Below are 25,276 nucleotides of genomic sequence, written 5' to 3'. Positions count from 1 at the left end.
CTGGCTGGAAAAAAAAAATGGTGAAGGACAAATGAATTTGTAATCCATGTAAAGGCCTTTTAAATATTCTCCTGTTATTGCTAACCAGTGTTACTAACTATAGGATTGATGCCTCCTTCCTGTAAAACAAATGACTGGGTTTCTTTCAGATATCTGCATGTACTCATGCACGCAAAGACCACACCAGCTTTTAGCAGCCTTGGCAGCATGAAAGCATTGTAGTGGCTTAAAGGGAATTTGAAGCACTTAGTTCTGGGGACAATTCCAGAATGTAAGTGTTCACCTAGGGTTTTTAACAACGTTATCTACTAAATTTACACCCATTACCAGTTGATTAGAATGGAAGAATTCGACAAAACATTCCAGAAGCATCTGTGTCATGGGAACCATAGGTTTCTAGGTTATGTGACACGCCAGAATATTCACCAGATCACCAGGGTTGTTTTCCTTAATGCTACAATTAGCGATGGCACGTTAAGAAAATAATTACTGGATAAGATTTGACATCAGGAAGCCCTCTGCCATAAATTGGAAATTCTCAACATATGCAACCATATTGCTAGAGAAGATGAGTTATGCAATTCAAACCAAGACTGGAGATTTGTTATCAAAGGATAGCAAAGTGTACTAAAATCCAGCTGAAAGGTTCCCTGATCTTGTTATCTTCAGGCTTCTATGTGAGTTAATCTAACACAGATGACAATATTTGACACACACAATTGTGCCTACAGTCACGTGGAAGATGTTTTATTGAACCCCTTTCCATCAGAACATGGAGTTTTGTCATAATGCAACTCTTTAAAAAGTCTGGTAAGTTTTGCCAGAATTGCATTTCAGGGGAATAAAACACGATAAAAATTCTGACAGAGTCAGAACAGTTCATTCTAACGTTATCATTAATTTCTAGAATTTTGAAGAAGCCACACTTAATTTGCCTTTTATTGCATTTAATAATATTTTAAGTGCAAATTATTTTAAAAGTCCAATTCAAAAGAAATATCTGATTTTGTCTGCATGAAAAATTTTAATCAACTTGGAAATGTCTGTGGTTGTGTGGTTTTCCTTTACAAAGAATTTCAAAATTCTCACTTCTTGTCCTCATCCAGAATGAAGCGGAATTTCAAATTCTGAATTTTTCTGCAAAATGAAATTCTGTCCTCCCACAGCACTTTCTGTGCCTATATGAAGAGGACAAGAAGCTTAATGTATAATTTCTGTGAGCCTTAAGGAGATGTTATGTGTGTTAGTATTTTCAAATCCAGGCTTATACAGCTGTTGTTTGAATATAAATCATAGATGCTTTTGGGTTACACTAACACCCTCTGCAGTTTAGTACAGTTGTTAATTAATACAATACTGTATTAGTTCTTCTTACAGTCTTACTATTAACACCCCATGAAATCCCATTAGCTCTGCATATGGTGTCAGACTTGTTCTGAATGTGGGAAAGAAAGAAATTTACAGTGGTATGAATAATAAAGAGAAGCTTTCAAGTGGTTTCCACTGTGAACATTTTGAAAAAATATTTTCCAGAATATAATTTGTGGGGCAATCTTTTCACAGAATTTCAATGCAAACGTGCACATATTTGTCATCTAAGTTTTCCCCTGGAGTGCGAAAACCCTTACGCACCACTATTGTTCTATGGCAGAAACATCAGGAAGATAAAGTAGTTCCTAAAAATGGGAAATTAACCAGGTTCTCTTATTGTCCAAACTGACAGAAATGCAGAAAAAAAAACCCCAAACCCTGCATAGTTGATGCCAACAAATGGATAAAACTTTCCTTACATTTTTGGTTTAAATATTCTAAAGTACAGATAGTGATGACAGTCAACATTTGGGTTAGGTTTTCCAGAAGTTATTTGAATTTCCTGCTTCAGTGATCTGACAGATTCTTCTTAAATTCCAAGAAGATTTAAGTGCCATAGTAAAAACCAGGCTTATTTGTTAACACCTCATACAGAACACTCCAAAATGTATTAGCCACTACAGAAACTTCAGACCTAATTATTTTCTATTAATTAGTTGAGTTTTGTCAACTAACAGAAAGTAATTTGAAAGAGAGATCTGACAAGGAGCTGTTAGAAAGGCTTTTAAAAATGGAGAGAATGATGAAGAAGGCAGCATTTAGAAGCAGACTATTTCCTGGAGAAGCTGGCTCAATTGTAATTCTCTCCCGATCCTTTAGGAGTTGCTGCCCTAGAGTTGTAGTAGTAGCAGTGCATGTTTAGGAGGATTCTAGCAGATGCTTTTCTCCTTCCCAGTCCTGCAGTTCATCCATAGTCCAGTCTCTGCAGTCTCACTACGCAATCAGGAATGGTCAGGGCCTTTCTGCATGGCCAACATCCAGACAGGGACACACTGCTCAGGGAATCCCTCCTGCCTCTCCTCTCGTAGGATGGTGAGTCCACTCATTTCAATAAGGCTGTGGAGGATGTTCAGGTCTCGGATCACACTACTATCCAGACAATCCAGGATACAGCCCTCCCTGGCTACATTGTCCTTGAGAATGATAACACCATTATCCTTCAAGCCGTTCTGGCACCGGATGAGAAACTCCAGGAGATCTTTATCTGTCAGATATCCTACAGATGAAAAGATGGAAAATAGATCACTATTAGCCATTCAAACAGACTCCCCCTGTACACATCAGAATGATGCCTTGATCTGAGTCTCCATACCCTATTTATTGCAGAAGAAGTTTTAGTCCTGCCAGATTTCTTTACGAAATCTTGGGCAAATCAATGAGATCAACAGTTGCAAATTCAAATCAATATTTATGATCCATATTTGTAGTAGCAACAGATGTGGACAGAAGTCAATGGGAACAGTGGAGAAAATACTGGGTGCTGAAGGGTTCTTTAATCTGGTGGTTAAAGTCATAATAAGAATCAGTGGCAGGAAGCTGGAGCCAAAGAAATTCACATTGGAAATAAGTGACAACTGTTTAAAAGTGTAAGTAATTACCCATTGGAAACTACCAACAGAAGTGGTGTTTACCACCTCTTTAAGTCCTCATATCGAGCGTGGTTGACTTCCTCAAGATATGTTTTAATTGAACACAAACTACTGACTCAGTACAAGGGTAAAGGAATGAATGTAACAGCTTGTGATATAGAGTAGGTCAAACTAGATAACCTAAGAGTCCCTTCTGTCTTTTAATGCTGCAAATCTCTATAACTTAGTGTAACTTTATACACCCCTCAAAGGAGTTCTGGATTAAAGACCCAGTGAGAAACACAAGACCTTCCAAACTGCCAAATAAACTCTTTATATTAACCCATACTGTTGTGATTTCTGCATATACCATATTCATGTAAAAATAGTACTTTTTTCAATATGTTACTGAGATTTTGTTTTTTATCCTTCTTTCTCAACGATCAATACTTCTGTTGAGATCAGTAGTGCAGGGCTCAGAGAAGAGCAAAATGAGAACTCTCACACGTGAAACATCTAAAATGAATTAGCAAGGACAGGTGGCCAGAAACTGAATGAAAAACTTGAAAAAATCATTGTATTTTCTAGTCAAAATATTTAGTTTTCTTGATGGAAGTTTTAAACTTTTATAAATGGAAGTTGTAATTTCAAAACCACATTTTGACATAGCATGTCAGGTTTTTTTAACCACCCCCCCAAAAAAAAGAAGAAGAAAAAACCCCAAAGCCTAAAGCTGAATACCTTTTAAGTTGAAGGAAAATGGTAATTTCTATATGAAATGTAAACTTGCATTTTTATTTTTTCATAAAACAACAGTCTGGGCTCATATACATATGCATACGTAAGACAAATCAAGATTGCATCGGCAAGATTCATTGAAGCTTCTGAACACCTAATTTGGAACTTAATGTTCTCTTAACTTAGTTTTTAGCCTAGTTTCCCAAGAAAATGAGAACTCCACGGTGTAGCTCTCTACCAGACAGTCCTGCCCTCGCTCCACCAAAAAGCATTGAGCTTGTTGGCGTATTTCAGCCAAATTTTAGATAGAGGTAGAAGTTTGATTAATACTTAAGATCACTACGTATTTTATTGAAAATTATGGAGGAAGGAGATTCAGATCTGTGTCTATGCTAAAGAAAAGGCGTACGTCCCCTTCACTAGCAGCCACATAGCTGATCAGCACGCTTCAGACAAGTCTTAGCTCATTCAGTCTCATGTTGACTCAGATTTGCTCAAAAGATGAGGCAGGAGCCACATTTACTGCAATGACTGGTTATTCAAGAAGAGTAAAAATACAAAGGAAAATTACAGTGTTCTGAAGCAATTTGCTTGTACAGCTATAAAGACCTGTTTTAAGAAGGCCAGTTTCATAACTTTTGAAGACTATGTGTAGAGGACAAAAAAGTGTTCCTGAATAAAAACATCTTCTGTGCTAATCCCTCTACCTTTATCTTTCTTTTTGCCAAGCAAGAAACTATCTATCTATCTCCGGGGTTTTAGAGAGGAGTTGTTGTTCAGGCCTCCTCTTGTGCTTTAGAATAATGACTTCTGCCAGCTGAAATTGCACCATGGACACTTAGGTTCACAGAGTAGGAGAAAACCTTTTTTCTGGAAGGACAGTTAGGCACTGCAGCCAGTTTTCTAGAAAAAATTAAGAACTTTTATTTTTTTTGGTGAGGAACATAGCCCACATTACCTGATCGCCAGTCTGCTGCTCTTAATGCTGCAGGGCATTCACTGGGGTGGCTGCAGGAGAAGAAGCAGCTGTTTCTTGTATGACGGGGTACTGTGGAACATAGCCAAGTGAACCTGTTTGATAAGCATCAGTGCATGTATAAGACATGATCTGGTTTATAGGTGTTGGTGATTTCACTATAGCTTTTTTCAGATTGTTTCTTGAAATACCCCCAAGTCTGGATAATCATCAGATCACAAATCCCTGCTCACAGGTGATGCCAACCCCGTGTATCTGTCTGCAGCACTGGCAACTAGGAAGGAGGATTCCTGCTCAAGAAAACCCATATATAAGGCCTACTCCTTAGCTGCACCTTGGCATGCAGGCTACTCTCCAAGAACATGTACCTTCCTCCAGGACGTGACCTGAAAAAAACCAACTTGATTTGTACCCACTGTGCACATGGCTGGGGAGAACTCTCAGAGGTCTCTTGTGAGATTTTAGGAAGCAGTCCCAAAGATTTGAGAACCTCCTTTTATAGCTGCACCATTCTTTTAACGTAAACCTTAGCACAGGCTGTATAGTTCTCTGAGATACGGGCTGGATAAATCATGCTGAACTAACCTGAAACCCACTGAATCCAGATGACATCGTATCTTTGTGGGGCTGGAGTGAATTCCTGGAGGCTTTTGCAATAATACATCTCTACTCTGTCCTCCTTGCCCTGCAGGTAGTTTGGGACCTCAGCCAGGAAATTCTCCATCATATCCACCAGTTCCACGCTCTTGAAAACTGGCAACAGGACATGCTTGCTGATACGACCTATCCCAGAGCCGCAATCCAGGGCGCGGTTGGTGCCAGCTTTCCCCACTCCCTGTGGGATACAAGAAAATAATTTGAAACCTGAAAAATACTACCTGAAAGATCACAGCAACTGTGTTACCAGCTATGGCCTTTAGTCCACCAAGCCTAGTGTCTTGTCTCCTTATTTGTGGAGGGCTGTTGCAAGATTGGTAAGAACTTGGGACAGTATCAATACAGCTTTGGGTATCTATGTGTGAGCAGAGCCGGGCTGCTATGTTCCCAGGCTGCTGTTGATGGGACTTCTTCATTGCAGCCCTGCATTTATTGCTGTACAATAAGTTTTTTCTTGGTATAAGGAGAGACACAATCTTTCACAAGCTCCTAGCTTTCTCAGAAGATCCACTGGTCTTTGTAAAGTCTTTGCAACTTCATTTGTGAAATATTAATATCTGTCAGCCAACTACATGGCTAGATAAGCCTCATTCTGAGCCCTGTAAAGGCCTAACAAAAAAGTAAGCATATACCAAAGACTGCATGCAAGAAGTAACTTCTGCAGCACAGAACTCCCAAGGACCATGGACATCTCTGCAGATACACAGAAATCAGAGTGCAGCTTTCAAAACAAGCTGTGTTTGAATGCAGATACTGGACTTGTAGGTAACTTACGACAACTCAAAAAGTTTGGACTGGAGCATACAGAGAATTTCTTTTTTAGGCATAGAGACAAGAAAGATGACTGAGTAGATTTTGCATAGCTGTTCTTTTCTTCTTCATAAATATAATCTCTGGACAGAGATAAGACATGAAAAAATGTGGCACAAAGGGTATGTCTATGACAAAATAATGAGTCACTGTAAAAGGAGCTTTATAATGAAAGCTGCATTTCACCCCTAAAGCTTCCATTCTAGCTATAAAAACGCTCTTAAGAGCCTGCTGCTGTTCTGTAAAACAGAAATTTTAAGTCCGTACATGTACTGATGGTGGGATTGGAGCTCCCCTGGCCAAAGTTACCTTTTAAACAAATATATTAAAAGCAAATGTAAACACCTTTTCCTTGTCCCCTGGAACTGAGTGTTGAAGTGAAAGCTATGGGCCAAAGTTCGTGCTGCAACTTCACTGCTCTTAAAGGAAATAAGCCCAGGAAGAGTCTTGCTCTTCCGGCTTATTGGGAGACACCCTCTGTAATGACCAAGCATAGATCATGTAAGTCACCGCTTTTTTCGCCTTGCTTCAGTGAGTAATTCATTAGATTATTAAGGTCAAAGGGCAGTACCGTCAATGACATGACTATGAATAGCCCAGCTGAGCATCTGGTTACATAGAGTAACTGTAGAAAGAGCACAAGGACCTCAAAGGCTCTCACCAGTCTCCAGGGCTGCTGGTCCCAATTTGTATACTTAGGAATATTAATCTCCCCGATGCGTGCAATAGTCCATAAGCCTTCAACCCTACTGGACTCTGGAGACTGCTTGTTTGTAGTTAGCCAGAAAATGTGAGCTGTTCTTCATTCACAGGTTGCACATATGAGCATGTGGCTTTTACTGAGGACCAGACTAAGCTGTAACAAGGAGTTCACAAAAGGAGAAAAAGCTGCATCTTGGATGTTTACAAGACGGATTTCCATACTGTTTGCTGGCAGATACATACAGGCCTACACTGATGTGATTAAGTAAATATCTGTGAGAAAGCTGGTGAGAAAACTGGGATCATTTACCAAAACAACTAACAGAATTCTACAAAAAACCATACAACTTCTTTGACATTTGTGTTTCAAAGAACCTGCAGTCACAGTACCTCACTCAAAACAGGGAATTAATCTCCCATGATGTGTCACGGCAAGGACCTCTGATGACATATCTCCATTTGCCATCGAGAAGAAGGAAAGGGAACAATCATGGGAGATGAAGCTTGAACCCACACTTCGCTGAAAGGGAGCAAGAGCATGAGGCAGTCAGCTGAGAAGCGCTGCGCAGCACCACAGCTCCATTTGTAATGAAAATGTTGACATAATTCCATGTTCAGCTAATATATTTTCAGTTTGGGAGTGCTCAGAGCTTTGACAGGGTATTAACATTTTCTTTGGAAGGCAATCATTTTCCCAAAAGCCTAATTGAGTTGAAAATCAGACTCCTTATTTAAAAAAATAGTGTAAGTGAAAATTTTAAGCCAGAACAGGCTTCAAAATTTAAGATTGACTGCTCCTCTGATTACCTGCTTCCCATTACTCAGAATCACTATCGTTTAGGACACATACTAAATTCCTCTGTAAAGCTAATAGGGCCCTCACAAATTTCCTTAGGGATAAAAGAGCTGTGGAATATGTTCCTGATGCTACTTGTTCAGGTCTTGGAAGGGCAGGAAGGCAGTGTAGATATGTAGGATAAAAAAGAAATCAGAGTTCAAGAAATAGATAAAAATCACAGTGGTTTTCTTTCTAAATTAAAAAAAAATCAGGTTTTCAGCAACATCGCTTCCATCCACCTGATCAAACAGGAGAAAAGTCACTTTCAAGAAGCTTTTTGTTCAGCAAGTAACCAATCAGGCAGGTGAACTGAAGGCAAGAAAGGGAGAAAGGGTTTAAGGCAGAAAGAGAGCTATAAAGTTAATATAATCTCCATCTGTATTATTTCACACACTGATAGCTCACAACTGTTCTTAAATTAATGGTTTCTTTGTTCTCTTTATTTCCTTTTTTACACATTACCTTTGGATTAGGCACTTGAAAACACAGTGTCTATGTGGACATCAAGGCTTTACCTGGCATTAATACTTTGCCATAAATATGCAGTGCTATAGCTCTGCTGATAACCCTTCAAGTATGACTGCACCTAAGACAGCCTATAGCTTGTCTGTACAGCACTGTTGGCTCAAGTAATGTTGCTCTTGGTTTGAGTTCTGCCCACACACACATAAAACCTCTTAACTTGAGCACAGTGGCACTTTTAACTCAGTTTGACTCGCCTGGGAAGGAGACAGGTTAAAATATAATTGAAGTCCTTAGTCCTTTCTGTAATTCCTTCCATGTGCCCAGGCAAGATAAATTCTCCAATGGTAAAGAAATCTGTAGCTCAGTTTACAGTGCTGCTAAGATTCATGCTAAGAAATGCCATACATGAAGGTATGCAACATCAGTCATGTAAGGGAAATGTCACTGTGTGGCATTTCCACACCAGCCAAACTAACTCAAGAGGGGTAATTTGAGTGGAACTGGGCAACTGTTTTTTAAGGAGCACTAGTTTTGCCAGAAAATAAAGTTTTGGAAGAATAAAACTCTCTGTGAAATTGATATTTCAAAGCTAGAGAATAGTTATAGCCAAAAAACATGGGAAAGAATGTTGAAAATGTCAAGATACTTCTTTTTCACGACTTTCAAGGAAAAAAAAACAACTTGTCAACTTTTCATTTCTAAACAGCATTTTTCATTTTGGAACTGACTTATATCTTGAAAACAAAGGGAAAAGTTTTTCAGAGGGTAAAACAATAAAAAAAAATTAAGTGACATATGTTAAGTTGATCTGAAACTAATTTTCCTGTTTTCCAATTTTGTTAAACTTCTCTTTAAAAAAGAAATTGTAGTTTATATTAGGGTGAAGCAAATTGCTTTTTTCTATCTTGGTCACCTTATTGGAAAAAAACATTATTCGTAGAGTCATAAACTTGGGAAGACATAACTCAAATTAGCTTTACAATAAAGTCACTACTACAGAAAGCCAATGAATATCTGTATCTGGTCAAGTAGGATTCAAATTGCAGTAGTAAGAAAGGAAAATAAACTATAAGTAACATAACCAGATAACTGTATCTCAACAGAGGACAGGCTTTAACAAACTAAATCAGAACTAGCAAAACGTGCAGATTCATTTCTGTTCCTTTTTTTTTTTTTTCTTGTTTGATCTTGGCCATTCAGTGTATCCTTTCTATCCCTGGCTAGTAATAGGAGTAGGAACTCTGCTCTGGAGTATTTTGTATCTGTCATCACACTTGATGCACTGGGCATGATTTCTCTTTGGCATGTGAATCTCTGCTATAGACTGTACTTCTTTCCTTTTCGGGTCTTGGAGATGAGAAAGCGTAACGGTGTGACATAAACCTGCCGTTCAGGAAACTGATCTATATGATGTCTAGGAAGGATGAAATCTTCCCCTGAGTACACGCTTATGCACCACTTGAATTCCACAAATGTCCTTAAAACAAGACGTAAGTAAAATGTAAGGAATATGTCTTGAGCTGGCTCTAGGCTTATAAATTGCATTTCATTTTTTCTGAAAATGCCATTTTATCATCAGGTTCAGCTGCCTTGCTGAACTTACTTTTTATTTTCTTATTTTGTGTTTGTAGAAAGCCTGATACAGCGAGGCTTTGAAATGTTGTGAAGCCTTTTTGCATTAGCATTAATACAAATGACTGTTAATAAAAAAAATGTAGCTGTTCACTTGTGTTTTGCTGGCTCACTGCCCCAAAAGACTCCCTCTATCAGGTACAGCAAACTTTGCAATCAGTTGCCCTTCACTGCTATACAGGATTTCTATCTGTTGTTAAGCCACACTCATTTTCCATCCCAATCCATTTAAACTGTGCCCCTTTTTATACACAACATCTAATTAACTTATCGAGCTTTCTTTCCACAGTAGATCACTAAGACTTAAAAAAGGTCATCTGGCTATCCCAAATTTGTACATTTGAGCAGAAAATGAAAGATCTATGGTAGCGTTATATAGAACTAGTCATTTTGTGAGCAGAAGGACTTATTTGTTTTCCTGTAGCTTTGTGGATTCTTTAGCATCTAATACTGTTGTTGAGCTAATTTAGTGTGCTTTTCCTTTGGGAAGAGGGAAGGGCAGTCAGAAAACCATCAGGCCACACTTTTAAAGATATGCAGATTCCTGAAGACACATTTAGGCATGAACAGGATTTTCAGAAACCTAAGTGCCAAAGTGATATTGCTATTGTAGGTGCTTTTAAAATCCCACTCGGCATCTCTTTGCATCTCAGCTCAAAGCAGACCCTTGAAGATGTTTACAGACCTTTCGAAATCTGCCTGCAAAGGTCCCTAAGGACACTGGAATGTTCAAGAAAAAAGTATTTTTCCTAATGGGTAGCTTATTCTATATAATCCTAATGGGGGCGGGGGGGGGGGGGAGAAGGGGGAGGGATGAGTTTTGTTGCAGTATTCTCAGAAATATCTATAAATAGGCAAAACAGAAACTTGGCATTTAGTCTCAGCTACTTTCCCAAATGGACGGCAGGAATTTGCACAGACAAATCTCCCACTGAAGCCAGCAAGGATTTTATCATGAAAGGTCCCAGTCCTGCACTGAGTGTTAATCTCCCACCCAAACACAGCTAAAAGAGCTCCTTGCACAATCCTCTTTGCAGCTTTGGAGCATAAGAAAAGGATGCAAATCAGACAAATAATGACATAAGGCCAGGCAAAATGTGTATTCATGATGATGCATGACCTAGCAGAATACATTACTAGATGCAATGACAGTCAGTTATGACCTGTGACTGCATATCAAATATGACATATGGTGCCATTTAAAATATATGTGACTGGGCACAGTGCGTGTTGTTTATGACACAACACCACTGTTTCTTGCAGAAGATGGGATTAAATAACTCACCCCAACAAACTTCCTGAGAAATTCCCTGGAGGATTCAACGTCTGTATTGGAGAGCTCAATGTAGTCTCCCATCATGCCCTCTTCTGTGGCTGGCACCTCCCGGTAGAAGTGTTTGGCCCTGGCGTAGAACTGCATCTCCCCATTGATAACTTGACTTGTCAAAGCGTAAAGTTTCACTGCAAGCAGATAAATCACTATTTAATTGTTAATGACAGATATTTCTGGTTTAGGTTATTGCTCTGGAGGCACGATGGCCAAGGTCTATAAACTTAAGTTGAGCCTTCAAATCACCGAACCTCAGTTTCTAAAGAAAAGGTGGAAGGAAAGGTGTTGGATTTAATCCTGCAAGACCTTGAAGGGACAGAGGCCCCCTTGGGCAAATTCAGTGCCTCCCAGGCTCAGACTTCATTTTTGTCATCACACTATGTTTTCATGACAGTGAAAAATCATTTCAAGTTTGAAGTGAACATGCATGCCAAAGACAGCAAGGGGTTTGATTGCTCCCAGAAAAGCCGTGGGCGGCATTTATTGCTATGCAGGGTCGTCATTTCCACGATCACAAACCTAACTGTTCTGCAGATTTCCATATATGCTTTCTAGCCATTGACAGCTGCATGGAGAGTGCACCAAGGAGAGAGTGGATGAATGAGGCGCTTGCTCTGGTTTATTTTTAGTGATACTGTACAGTCTGTGGCACTGTAAGTAAGCTGAACCAAAGAGCAGATGGTAGTCTCAGGCCTAAATGAGTATACAGGGAGGGAGACAATTTAGAAGAGACAATCCTAAATTTTCATCTGTGACAGATCAAGGAACGAGATAATCAGTGGGTGATATACTGGAAAGTTCCTGTGTGCCACAGGCTTGGATGTTTCTTTTCATTGCTTGGCTATTTTGCTGGTAATATACAGCAATCATAAGTTTGAAGCTGTTTTATTAAAACCTGTGAGCTTTGCTGGGTAAAGGGCTATTTTCCCCTAATCTTTAAAAAACTGAGGTCTATCCTCTGCATCCTGGGTTTTTCTATACTTGATGTGCATCAGTATATCAAAATTATTTATGTTGTGCAGCTCAGAAGTTTGGATTGAGGCAGGCCATAAACAGTTTGCTCGGAAACCAACACCTCTTACTATCTCATGCATACATAAAGGTGTCCAGGCATCTTCCTGTGTGTATGACACACAGCCATTCCCAGCCAGACCTTCACCGAAAACACAACTACAAGCCTGTCTATGAAAGCTAAGCAATAACGAGTGATAGAGTCACAATGGGAACAAGTCTTTGCGAGCACCACCTTGCAGTGTGAGACCAGCTCTGCTACAGATTCCCAGCGTGCTCAAGGAACTGGAAACGAGCCGGCAACAAACATCTTTTGGGTTAATAACAATGGAAAGGGAGAGCTCCCTGCCGGCTGCGTACAGAGAAGGACCAGGGAGCAGTGCTTTGTTGCTGCATCTTTAAACATCCACGGGAGCGCTGCTAGTTGCTCTGGGAAGGGTATGAACAGGCCATGCCTTGCTTACGCCGGCTGGGGAACAGGAATTATGGCCTCCACGCAGAGGATGAGAGCTAGGCCAGAGGCCCTGAATATAAGCCTGGAATGTATTTATTGAGGGCAAGCAAGCTCAGCAGGGAATGATAAGTGTGTGCCTGCCCATCCTCAGCAGGAGAATGACATTTTGGAGGCAAATGAGGGGGGGACAAAGGAAGTAGGATGAGGAATAATTACCACCAAGGACCACTCGGAACAGAATAGTGCTATTGGGTTACACATAAGCAGCATGCCCAGCATATCCTTCATCCAACAAAAGCAGCATTACCAGCCCCTCTTGTCATCACCTGCTTAAGTCAACTGCCGAACGGATACTATTAAAGCTTTAATCCATTACACATTTATGTTATGCCTGAGAAATTTATACCACAAGAAGCACTGAGCCCAGCAAGGGTCAAACCTGGGAGTTTTACACACTCCACTGATTATATTCACACACTCAGAAGAAACCATTTAGCTGAAGAAATTAATATGAAGGGGGCAGCAGCCAATCCCCAGCACAACTTGGCCAGGGTGGCTCCCAGAGCCTGGGAAAAAGACTCCATCAGTGGCTGTGATTCCTCCAGTAAATGATCTCCATCTTCCCCCGGGGATTGGCACCATATTGTTTTCTCTGTCTCTTTTTCTCCATTTCAGATGCCAGCCTGTCTGGTGAACAGAACTGAATCCCTACATGTTGGCTTTGCAAGATCTTCCATATAAGAGTCCAGTGATAATTTCTAGGCCCTATTCAAGGGACCTAGCAAGGGACAATGATTTATTCCGTTCTGCTAGATTGAAAGGAAAGGCATTTACAGGCTGTCTGCACACTAGGACAGGGTGTTGCTGGCAGCTGGCAGCATGAACAACAAATACTCAGAGTCCTTCCACTCAAAACATGAGCCTGACCCGAGGCAACACATGGGGATGTTCAGGGTATCAGATCTGTAGTGTGTGCTCTCAGATTTCTCACTCAGAACCAGTATCAGGCTCGCGGAATGCCTGCGGGGACTTGCATGCATACACCAGCTGACTGGGCTCCTCCTGGGCCAGCTGGGGCCCCAGAGCCCTGCCTTACGTGCTGGCATCTGAAACCAGCTCTGGTCTCAGCATCCATAGGGTTTTCTCTAGCCATCAAACTTTGCAAAGATCTTTTTACGCAAGTCCCCACCTGAGGGCATGCAAGGACACTGGCTAATGCAAAGGGTGACACTGTACCCCAAGTCTTCTCCTGCGGACCCACAGAGTCTCACTCATGCAGTGTGCAATCTATACAGATGATTTCCACCTCTTGCTCCCTCAGTGTTACCCCTCCCTGTCATGAATTTGCAACACTGCCAACACTCTCGATCCACAACCCAATTTTCCAGACACAGCCAATCAACCTCACCTCTGATCTGCCTCGCAGCTGTGCCTGGCATGCAGGCTCCAGCAGCAGGACCAGAGGGAGAGGGAGGTTTGCCAGCTTGCAGGAATCTACCCCAAAAGAGAAGTGTGAGAAGGCACGCGTGTCCTTGGTGGCAGTTAGTGTTGCAGCTCTGCTCCAGCACGCCTCCCCCTCATCACAGGACCTGTCTAGCCAGAGGCATCTCCCTTTCCATGACCCATGTGGGACTATCTCGTCCATCAGGAAATGAAATACTTGTGAGGTCTGTTACGGATACAGAGCCTGATTTCAATGAACTTTGTAAAGTAGGGCATAAGCAGGATAGGATGATGGAGGCTGCAAGTCTCTCAGAGATTGGGGGGGAGCAGCTGTCTTTCACAGACAAGGTTTTCAGTGCTAAGGCAGGTGACTTGTAAGGTTTAAGGTTAGAAATGTGTATCCAGTAAAGTAAGAAGAAACTTTTTTCATGGCACGCTTGGTCTCTCAGCTGAATCTGCTGGCAAGTCCCCCAAATGGAGATGGCTAAACCAAACTCACTGCAAAAGCAGGCTGAGAACAGGAACTGGCTCCCTAAAGGTCACTTCACAGTCATGAGACATGAATAATTTTCAGTTGCTGCAAACACAGGCTGAATGCAGAGTGGTGACTTATAGCTGAATGCCAACCCCTGGCCTAGACAGAGAGTATTTACCTAAGCCCCTTTGCCCTGCAAAGTCCAAAACAGTACCTCTAATATTTTCTCATGGATCAGTTCAAAATTTTGTATCCCAGTGCATCTGATCTAAATCTCTAGAGAAATAGACCACTTAATATGTAAGACAGGGTACTATCCCAACCTGCAGTAGACTGTCTTACAATTCTTGGTTGCAGGGTTTACTCAGCTACATTTCCCTGGCAGAAGTAAACGTTGCAAGTAATTTTTTTGAAGTTTTTATTTGTGAACATTATTTTGTGGCTCCAACTGCTTTCTGCAAGATACTGAACTAATTCCAGTTTGGCTGAGTATTCCCTTTTAAACGCAACATCTGCTTTGTGCATCAGCTGAAAAACAGTTATCTGGGTGCAGGGTAGAATTCACCTCTCTACTGTGGTCCGAGAACCATTTAAATTCTGTTTTATAGAGGATGAACATCAGTCCACCCCCAAAGCAGTTTTTACTTACAGACACGTGCCTCACACACGGGAATATTTGTCTCTATGGACCGATCATCTGAGTTTTCCACTGCAGATCTCACCCACTGGCACCGAGTCCCACAGCCCGTGTAAAGGCATGCATAATTTCCAGCATCTGAATAGCTCCATTAAAGTCCACTGGGCTTAAGGGCATTCACACACATTTAAGTACATTGTTGGATCAGGGCCTAAAGTTACTCATGTCTTTTATTTATAAATGTTACCCTGGTCTGTAAAAGTGACATGTTTCTCCTAACAGGCTGTGATACCAGATATGCTCAGCTCATAGGTAAACATGCCTAAGTGCTCTACCACTGAACCTAGCAATGGAGTGGGAGGAGTGTGGAGTTAGCATAGCTTGAAGCAAACTTTCTACCTTGCTGACCCTGTGCTGCACTGCAAGTTTCAATGTGAGGCTTGATTTCAGTGTCATTATTCATGCTTAGGGTTAAGTACATGCTTAACTACCTACCCTGCTAGGTCACAGTCTTAGTGTTGCTTAGTCGTCTAATACTGTTTACACAGAGATATCTGGATCTGGTCTTGAAGCCTGAGAAGTTCAGTTCATTTCTGCTCAGTTCCACTCTGAACTGAACTGGAAAATGTCATTCTGCAGAGATGTTCAGAGCCACCACATTCTGTCCTCTCCATCACAGTGAGCACTAGATCGCAGAATAATCCAGGTTGGAAGGGACCTAAGGAGGTCTCTAGTCCAAACTTCCACTCAAAACAGAGACAAACATGAGGTCAGATGAGATTCATTGGGGCTTTATTCAGCTAGGTTTTGAAAGCCTTCAGTGATGGAGAATCCAGGGGAGGTTTAGACTGGATATTAGGAAAAATTTCTTTACTGAGAGAGTGGTCAAACATTGGAACAGGCTGCCCAGGGAGATGGTGAAGTCACCATCACTGGAGGTGTTCAAGGAACGTGTGGACGAGGCACTTCAGGACATGGTTTAGTGGGCATGGTGGTGTAGGGTTGATGGTTGGACTTGATGATCTTACAGGTCTTTTCCAACCTTAATGATTCTGTGATTCTGTGAATTGTACAACCTCGCTGGGCAACCTCTTCCAATGCCTGACTGTCCTCACAGGGAAAGAGTTTTTCCTTATAGCCAGTCTGAACTTCTTTTGTTTCCATTTACGGCCACTTGTTCTTGTCCTCCTGCCTCACACCGCTGTGCAGAGCTCAGCTCTGTCTTCTTCATGATCTTCTTGTAGGTACTGGCAGGCTGATACTCGGTCTCCCTGAAGCCGTCTCTTCTGGCTGAACATGCCCCATTCCCTTAGTCTCTCTTCACAGGGCATGTGCTCCAGTTCCCTCACCACCTTGGATGTCATCCAACCTACTCCATGTCCTTTCCTGCATTGGGAGTTGAAGACTCCATGCATATGGTCTAATGACTGCTGCATAAAGGGGGATAATCACTTCCCTTGATCAACTAGCTATGCTTTTGTTAATACAGCCCAGGATACTGTTGGTAGCCTCTGCTGCCAGGACACACTGCTGGTTCATGTTCAGTTGCTGTCTACCAAAACCCTATCAGCAGGGCTGCTCCCGGCCAGCCACTGCCCAGCTTGTGTTGTTGTTCTTCCTTTCCAGGTGCAGGACTTGGCATTTGCCTTTGAATTTCAGTGAATTTGAACCACCCACAGGTTCCCACTGTCTCTTTCCTCCAGCCTATTTAGGTGCCTCTGGATGGCAGTCCTGACCTAGAACTTGTAGACAACCCCTGCCGGTTGGCTGCAATCTGCAAATGCGATAAGCAAGCAGTCCTTCACCTCCTCCAGATTATTGATAAAGATTTTAAACAGGATAGGTCCCAGGACAGACCCTCACGGTACTCCGCTGACCTCAAGATCTGACCATGACTTTCTGAGCCCAACCACCCAACACTTTTTACCCATCTGACTGTCCATCCATCCAGGCCGTGACATCCTAGCATGCTGTGAACTTTCTTGAATGCGTATTCACAGCACATGAGCTACCCCACAGTACCTGCCCCTATGTACAGTTTTACTCCATGACAATAACCACGGACTAACAGACATACTGCATGTTCACATGAAGGCTGGACTCACAGTACCTTTTCCATGGAGTCAAACTGATTTGGGGATGCTGGCAATAAGCTTGAAAGCTCTTTAATGAAGTTTTAATGATTCAGATAATGAAAAACCTGGCAGAGGGTATCTTTAGTCTGATAGCAACATTTTATGAAGCTTGTTGGCTGGAAACAGAAATTCAAATAAAATTCAGACAAGAAATAAAATATAGTTTTACAAGAGTGAAGCAATTAGGCTTGGAAACAGCTTAATGATGGACTGATGGATTCTCAGTCATTTGCAGCCCTTAAACCAAGCTATTTCTGTCTTCATAAATATCTACTGTGACCCAGTCAGAAATTACAAGCATGATGCAGGAACTTTTATAGGAAATTCTAAGCTAGATGTTCATAATGGTACCCTTTAGCCTTAAAATGATCTATTAGTACTTAGACTAACAGTTACATTGTAGGAAATCCTCTCAGTTTCTAATATCTTGTGTTTGTTTTCAAAACAAATGAAAGAATAACATTTTCATAGACTTCTTGAGATTACATCAACCTCTAATTAACTTCCCTCCCTTTCCATCTTTCCTTCCTTTCCATCCTTCATAGCTACCTACCATTAGGGATATTTATCTTCCATGTTTCATTTCAGATAGCTGCAGATATTACTATATGTGAAAAGCCACATGAAGATACTAAGATGACATGGAAATGCTTTTTCTCTTTACAGGACTCATGAATTCTAGCGTCTTGAGCAGAGTTCTCACCGAGGTTGGTATAGTTTCACACAATCAGGTAAGCTAATCCACTCACCTGAACGGATCTTTCAATGAGGAAGAAGCCCTCAAGAATTCACTGTGAACAGCCCTAACAGGTCGCACAGACACATACTTTCCATCGTAAATTCCTCCAATTCTAACATTGAGTTGAGGCTGAATAATTCTGCTTAAAAAGTGACATGCTAACGTAACACAGACTCAAGTCAAATCTACTTTTTAGCTATATTGTCCAGGGGAAATTTTGTTTCTTATTCAGGGTCAAATTTTTGTAAGAAATGAACATTCTTTTTTTGCATCTGAAAGAAAATGTCTTGGCATCCTGTACCAGAGGCTTTCACCAAAATTTGGCTATAAACATACACTTTGGAAGTATTTTCCTCCCAGATAACAAACAGTAGGTTAGACAGCCTGCTGTAGAGATCTGGATTACAAAGACTCTTGAAAAAAATTTAAAAATCATTACCTTTCAAGTACTTGTCCAAAACAATACGTATGACAAGGCTAAGGACACACTGAATGACAACAAAACAGGTGTCAGGGAACAGAAATTAAGGCCTGTCAGCTCTGCTAGTTTTGCATTTGTCCTTCCAAGTTCCCAACAGGTCAATGCCTGTTTTACTTAAATGGTGACCAAAAAAAGTACCATCAGCCAGAAACCAAACTTTCTTTCACTCTTGTGGTCTTTCCCTTGCCCTCCTCTAACAATCTGGAGTGTTTAGGTAAAACAACAGGACACTGAATTAGAAGGAGCTGAGAGAGAGAGTACCGAACGGTTTAGCTAGCGCTGTAGTCTCTCTAGCTGGGCTTCTCAAAACTACTGCTTATTGTCATTAATGTGTCTGCACTCTACCATCTAACATGATACATTTTTCCGGAGCATGATCACACACACACACAGACGCTCCTGCCCACCAGCTACTCACCCAGGGGAAGCTTTTCCAGCAGATAAAGGTAACTCTGAAAGAAGTCATTTCGGATTGCCTTATGCAAGATGAAGGACATGCTGTGCCGACAGAGTTCTTCGTCTGTCTTGTGCCAGCGCGACTTAAAGGCCAAATGCGCTGCTTTGTATGCCATGATGAAGATGTTTTTTGCAAGGGTGGACAGTTGCTGTGGCTGGTGCTCTCTGGAGGACCTGTCCTTCCAAAGAGGCAGAGGCAGCGTCATTTAAATTGTGGCAATGTGCTGTCATTCTATATCGGGGTGTGTGTCTAGAGCAGTGCAGGGGGCGGAGGCGGGTGAGAGGGGAGTGAGAAATGTTGGCTGTTGGCACTGGCTCAGAGTAATCTCTGGAGTGTCGCCCTCTGAAATGAGCAGGTGCTGGAAAGTGATAAAAAACTCAACCAGGAAATTGCTTAGCCAGGGTAAAAGTATATCTACTCCAAAAAAGAGTGGCTTTAATTCAATTACACTTTTCCTAATCTATTCAGCCTTCACTTCAAAGGAACTCAGATTTTATCCAGGATCTCCCATCTCCCTCTTTTATATCTCACAGGGTGATTTTGTTTCTCTGTCTCTCCCTCGCTATTTGTTTTTCAGTCCAGGGCACACAAGATGAAGGCCAGAAGACCGAACATGGACATGCCTCTACACAAACTGTGTGTCCTAGTAAATTGTGATTATAGCAAGCAAACAGAAAGCAACAGATTCAACTTCATGCTTTGCCACTGCATATGGCAGGGCAAGCCACTCTCTATGCACTACAGTCTGCTTGGGTTCATTTAATCTGTTTAAATGGTACAGACTATCTCATCAGTAGAGGCTAACTGGAAGAAATTGCTGTCTGGGAATAGAGGAATGGTAAAGCCAGGGAAGGGTTTCGTATTCGCTAACAAAATACACAGAAGAACAAGAGGAGATAAGCTGCCCATTAACAAATTGAGACAAATATATTGGCTGGAAAAGAGAATTAAGTTCAGGCCACTACAGCGGGCAAAATTCTAGAAGAGCGGGAGTAGGGTAAGAAGTTGAAATGCTTCTAGGATAGAGAATGCTAAGCTGCTGAAGGGGGCTGTATACCCTAAGTATGTCCCATTGCAGAGGAGGATCAGGCCCTCAAGGGACAAGGAGAGACAGGTACTGCTTCAAAACCTTGTTTGCCTTTCGGTAGTTCAGGTACTTGGTGTGGTACAGTTTCAAGCCTCCTGAGTTGCAAAGGTACCCGGCAAGGGGATGGGGGCTTTGTACTGACTGCACTGACCTCCACACATGGTGCCCATGAGGGTTTCCCCTTTTCAAGCTGTTTATTCCAGCTGTCTGCAGCATAGGCACACTATAACACAGCAACACACAATCAGAAAGTTGGATGTTTTTAACACAAAAGGACCACCACATCCTGAGCAGTACTGCAACTCCTGACAAACATCTGATCAAGCTTCTGAGAGCAGAACAAAGAAGACCTAGCCTCCACCAAGGAAAATCGTTAGTAATTCGGCTGCACCAGTGCATTCTTTAAAGGGACTCTCTGTCTACATCAGATGATGCTAAGCAGCATTTAGCAATGCATCAATTAAAGCATATTTTCCAACACGACTCACTTCCTTGGAGCAGTCAATCTCTATATTTCTGCTTTGATATTACTTATTAGAAGTATTTAGGGGCAAAACCATCCCTGGGTATTACTGCCTTTCTTGTTTCCCCAACTAGCATTCTGTACTACTCATTGTCACCTAACTGCATTGGCACGCTGCTCCTCCAGCTGTTCCAGTCTACATGATCATGCAAACATGCTGGTGAACAGATTAGTAAATAAGATAATTCAGAAAATATACTTATTTTTCTTTCAGGTTGGATCAGTTCCCCAATCCAGCCCGCAGCTGACACAAGGGAATTTGTCATGTGCTACAATATGGGGGCTGGAACAGCCACTTGGGATGGTGGTGTGGAGGAGGCAGCCATACAGCCACAATACACAGCAGCCTTATCAATAATGCAGATCTCCCTGTGTCCTGTCAGAGAGGTGTGCTGGAGGTGGTTCCATGACAGTCAAAGGGAATCTAAGTACTGGAAGATATGTTTCTATGCTCCCACCCCTCCCTGCTCACACATTCCTGCTGTTGGGGTCTCTGCTGAGCCATTGCAGCTTGCTACATCAGCTGGCTTTTTCTCTCTGGTCAGCACTGTGAACCAGCTCAGTGCAAAGCTTGCAATTGCCAGAAAAGTGCAAGAAGGGAGGCAGAAGTGTGCAGTTGAGGATGGGGTGGGGAGAGTGGGATCATGGCAGTGGTCAGATCAGCTCTGATGCCACTGCACCAAAGTCTGAGCCCTTCCTGGAACAGAGGGCGATGTTCTTCATGCAGCCTTAGAAATTTCAGCCATCCCTTGAAATAACTCAGTCTCAAATTTCTTCCTGGTTATGTATCTATCAGAGAAGCACTAGGCTCTCTCGAACTAATTTTGAAATATCTGGGCCCAGACACAATCCTAGTGTATCTCTTGGTTTTCTCACAAATCTGGCCCTTTCTCTTTGCTTCTCTATTTTCAGCCACTTGCCAATTAGTGCGCCAGGAACAGATACGTCAAGACAGCATGCTAATGCTATGGAAAGACGTTGCACAAGCTGACTTTGTCACCAACAAAAGACACCCCTAGGAACTCAGAGCCCACCTGTTCCGCATTTGACACCACATTTCACATTTGTCATGGCTGTAGTTTTGGCAATGCCCATTGTGTAGCAAAGTGACCCCCTGGCTTAGAGATAGCAGTGACTCCAAGCATGAAACCTAAGCCCTGACATGTCCTAATGGAGTCAAATGCTGGGACAGCACTGTGGAAGGTGCTTGTACCACAGTCCCAGGGCTCCCCATAGCTTTGACACTAATGAGGTCCACAGGGGCCTGGGCTTTTACATTCACTAGGAAGACATGAAGTTCAAAAGCAGAAAAGGGCACAGTTTCTCCTGCCTGCTATCCACAAGTGAGGCTTAACTCTCCCTTTGGGTTCCCTGCTGCTTACAAAGTGCCCCAGCAACTGTGACTTCAGTGAAGCTCTCTCAACTTACACCCTCTGAGAATCTGGCCAATTACGATAGTGCATACATGCACACAGGAAACAGAGCATATTTCAGGGTCACTCCCTATCTTTTCAATGCCCTGCTAGTGATCTTATCATAACATACTCATAGCCCGCTTTCCTTAGGAAAAAAGGTATGTGCAATCATGTTGTGTATGTCTCTGTCTATGACTTGTAATACCCCATCACCAAGCAACATTTAAACCTATCATCACAAACAAATCCTAGAACTACTTCAAAGCTTGCATCAAAACATAGATGGGGTAGACAGATCTCATCCTGGTGTCACTCAGCACAGTGAGTTTTGCTCTTCTGAGATGCTGTAAAACCTATAAGCAGGGATGGGCAGAGGCACATCTGCACCTCTCTTTCCAACCTACCATTCTCAACCATCCAACACAAACCTGTCAGAAACAACAGTTCACAGGATTAGTTTTTCAGGCTGAATGCTGGCTATAACTGTTTTTTGATAAATTGGTGGTGGTTTTGACTCACAGTAGTCCTGCCCCACACAAAAAGAGTGAAGATCTGCAGAAGGCTACATAAACACTAATTCTATTTATTCTATTTGCACGTGATCAAGACTTAAGTTCCTGTTCCAAACAGCTCTATAATCTAGGAGTTACTGTGAACACACACTCAGATACTAGTGCAGCTAAGTAGGTGAATCACAACAGCATCAAGCCTTTTAAAGCACTTTCAAAGCACTTCCTATTGCTGTCAAAGGTTAGGCAGAAACACAGATTCGTGCCCAAAAGCGCCTGAAGAAGGCCACAGAAAGTGCAGGGTTTTTTTCAAAAAGTGGATGCTATATTCTCCGCCTATTTGTCAACAGCAGCATCTCAGCGTCTTCTTCTAAGAACAACTTGCAACTCTGCTTGCTTCATGCTATCTCCTAAGCCCATATTTTGAGCAGAAGTAGTATCAATCTACCCAGAAGCTGCAAACCATTAATCCACTAATATATATCCTACAGCTCCATTAACAAGAAGAATAGGACTTGAGTATGGGCACAATGGCACCCAAAGTAATTGTAGGGTCACTACTGAAATGTGAGTAAACCCACTTCTCAACTTTAGTTCCCTTTCCCAAATGGCCATTTGACTCTTCCTGAAGATGAGGCAGAAAGCCAGCCTTTTTGTTGCTAGTAGGGACACTGGAGAATCTCTGGCTAAACTGAAGCCCTACACTAAAATAACGGTAGGCACAGCCATAATGTATGACTGTCATTGCCTCTAACAGCTCCTGGTCTAAAAAAAGAATGTTTGTATTTCAGTGGGTAAACAAATAGTTCCTCCATCTGTCCTCTTCTTCCTCCGTGTGAGATCAGGCAGTTCAAGGACATCCCGTTTATCACAGATTAAAATGAAGGATCAGCTAGAGCAGCTTCTTGTTAAAATACCTGCAGCTGATCTCTGCTTGAGGGTAGAGCTGATCTCTGCTTGAGGGTAGCAGGTTTAAAATAAGGTATCAGATGGCTTATGATGAGTCACTGCAAGATCCAAGGAAGATCCGTTTGTTGGAGCATCAGGGTTATTTAAAGAGAAGTTGGACTTACTTTTATATTAGTAGGTAACTACCTGTCTCTGCAGATCTGAGCTGTACATGCTACTTCTGAAACACATCAGCTGCACAGAAGAGAAAAAGAAAAACATGTGCACTAGCTCCACATACCATGCAGGTCACAAAGGGCCAATTTTGCCTCTAAATTACTGTGTTCTGCTTACAAAACACCTGGTATGCAATCTGATTTCCACACGGACAAGCTATCAGGATTGCTGTAAGATGTCTCCTTATCTTAAAAATGCCTCTATATTAATTCTTCTCCTTCATGGTCATGCCTGGCATATGCTGTCAGGAATAGATGTGGTTAAAGCAAGTGATTTTTGTTTTATCTTTGACAACAAGTTTTTAAAAGTTCCTGAAAACCACAGGATCATGTTGATAGAATGGGCAGAGAGCACACGTGCAGTTACGAGGGCAGTGAAGAACAGCTGCAGGTTGGATGGCACATGGTAACCTTTACAACTGACTTTGCTGCAGCCCAAAAAGCAACTGCCTGTATTGTTCTGACTGCAGCTTCAGTGGCTTATTCAGAGCAACAGTGTACGCCTGTGTCTGGGTGTCAAGCTGGGAAATAGTAATATGACAATGGATGCACTAATTGTCTGACTTGTTGAAGTCCAGAACGCTTAGTCACAATCCTCACCCACCTAAACTCTGCTCATGGGTCCAATTAGACTCAGCAGTCTTCAGAAGTATTACTGTGAAAATAATTTGTTTTTGAGTTGAGTGTGGAATTGAGAAAAAATAGTGTTTTGGGCTGATGAGAAACTGAAATATTTTTCTTCTCTCACCCGAAAGAAAATTTCTGTGTCAGGCCAAATAAAATGTTTTGTTTTGTTTGCAGGGCTATTTCCCTTCTTCCACTTCTTTATTTGTTTATTTGTAATTAAATTTAGGTAAATTTGGTTTCAGCGTATCATTTACAAGTGCAAACAATAATAATGTTGTTGTCACTAGTAGACTAGTCAGTCTTGCAAAATCACTCTGCGGCAAATGAACCCAGGGAAATGCAGAGCAAAACAGGTCCTTGGGCAAAGACCCAGCCTGGGGCTAGGACTTCTGATCTCTCATGAGAAACCCTTGCTTTGAACCGCATTTCCAAAGCAGAGTTCACTGCCTGTAGGTCAGGATGACTCATGCCCTTCAGGGCATATCCTGCACTATTCCCATGGGCTTTCACGGGTGCAGTCACAGCAGCAATCTGTTATCATTTATACAATTGGAATTTAGCAATCTGGAATTCCATCTAAAGCAACAAAACACAGCATGTGAGCCCTATGGGTAAATACATTATAATTCATGTAAATGAAATTGGCCAGAGCTTTATCCCTATGGAGGGAATACACAGCTCTTTCCCTCTAATCCTTCTAGCTCTGGAGCCAACACTAAATTACATATTTAAGGGAGTGAGTGAAGCCACTCTTAGGTAGGAGTGGGAGCCTGTCTCATCATGTCTCAAGCACAGTGACAGTCACAGCGGGACTGTGATTTGGAGATCCATAAACAGTATGCTAACGTAAATAGCGATATTTGGGGAGGACTCCTGCATGCTTTGGCTGTTAGGATTTTATTTGGTTCTGGTTAGGGACTCTCAGTAGTACTGGGGCTGAAGGGAAGGAAGGGCAGGGTTCCTGATGAAACTGCAGCAGGGGCTGCTCTGTTGTTCTTGATAAGAAGCATGACAGCTCTGCCCACAACATCTGGTTTTCATTGAACCCTAGTGAGAGTTCCTTGCTGAGTCT

The 25,276-nt window shown here is 42.0% G+C and overlaps 1 protein-coding gene across 1 annotated transcript; it reads right to left on the bottom strand.

Annotated features, from left to right (window-relative positions):
* Window positions 1-553: 553 nt before the first annotated feature.
* Window positions 554-19,102, bottom strand: NTMT2 (N-terminal Xaa-Pro-Lys N-methyltransferase 2). The gene is made up of 4 exons (XM_009819082.2): window positions 18,881-19,102; window positions 11,043-11,218; window positions 5,239-5,488; window positions 554-2,587 (listed from the first exon to the last, which is right to left on the bottom strand). The coding sequence occupies exons 1-4, from the start codon at window positions 19,032-19,034 to the stop codon at window positions 2,313-2,315; spliced, it is 855 nt and encodes a 284-aa protein (XP_009817384.2). The 5' UTR covers window positions 19,035-19,102; the 3' UTR covers window positions 554-2,312.
* Between the last annotated feature and the right edge of the window lie 6,174 nt (window positions 19,103-25,276).

Source organism: Gavia stellata, chromosome 10 (genome assembly GCF_030936135.1).
Source record: "Gavia stellata isolate bGavSte3 chromosome 10, bGavSte3.hap2, whole genome shotgun sequence".
Classification (NCBI taxonomy): Eukaryota; Metazoa; Chordata; class Aves; order Gaviiformes; family Gaviidae; genus Gavia; species Gavia stellata.
Note: the sequence above shows the minus strand (reverse complement) of the source record. Positions and strands in the feature narration are given on the sequence as shown.

Bases quoted from the DNA above. Each gene is read 5' to 3' on its own strand.
- NTMT2 (XM_009819082.2), bottom strand. From the start codon at position 19,034: ATGGCATACAAAGCAGCGCATTTGGCCTTTAAGTCGCGCTGGCACAAG. The intron at 5,489-11,042 runs GTGAGTTATTTA...TGTATCCCACAG, and splicing joins TTCTCAGGAAGTTTGTTGGG to GGAGTGGGGAAAGCTGGCAC. The intron at 2,588-5,238 runs GTTAGTTCAGCA...TTTCATCTGTAG, and splicing joins CTGGATTCAGTGGGTTTCAG to GATATCTGACAGATAAAGAT.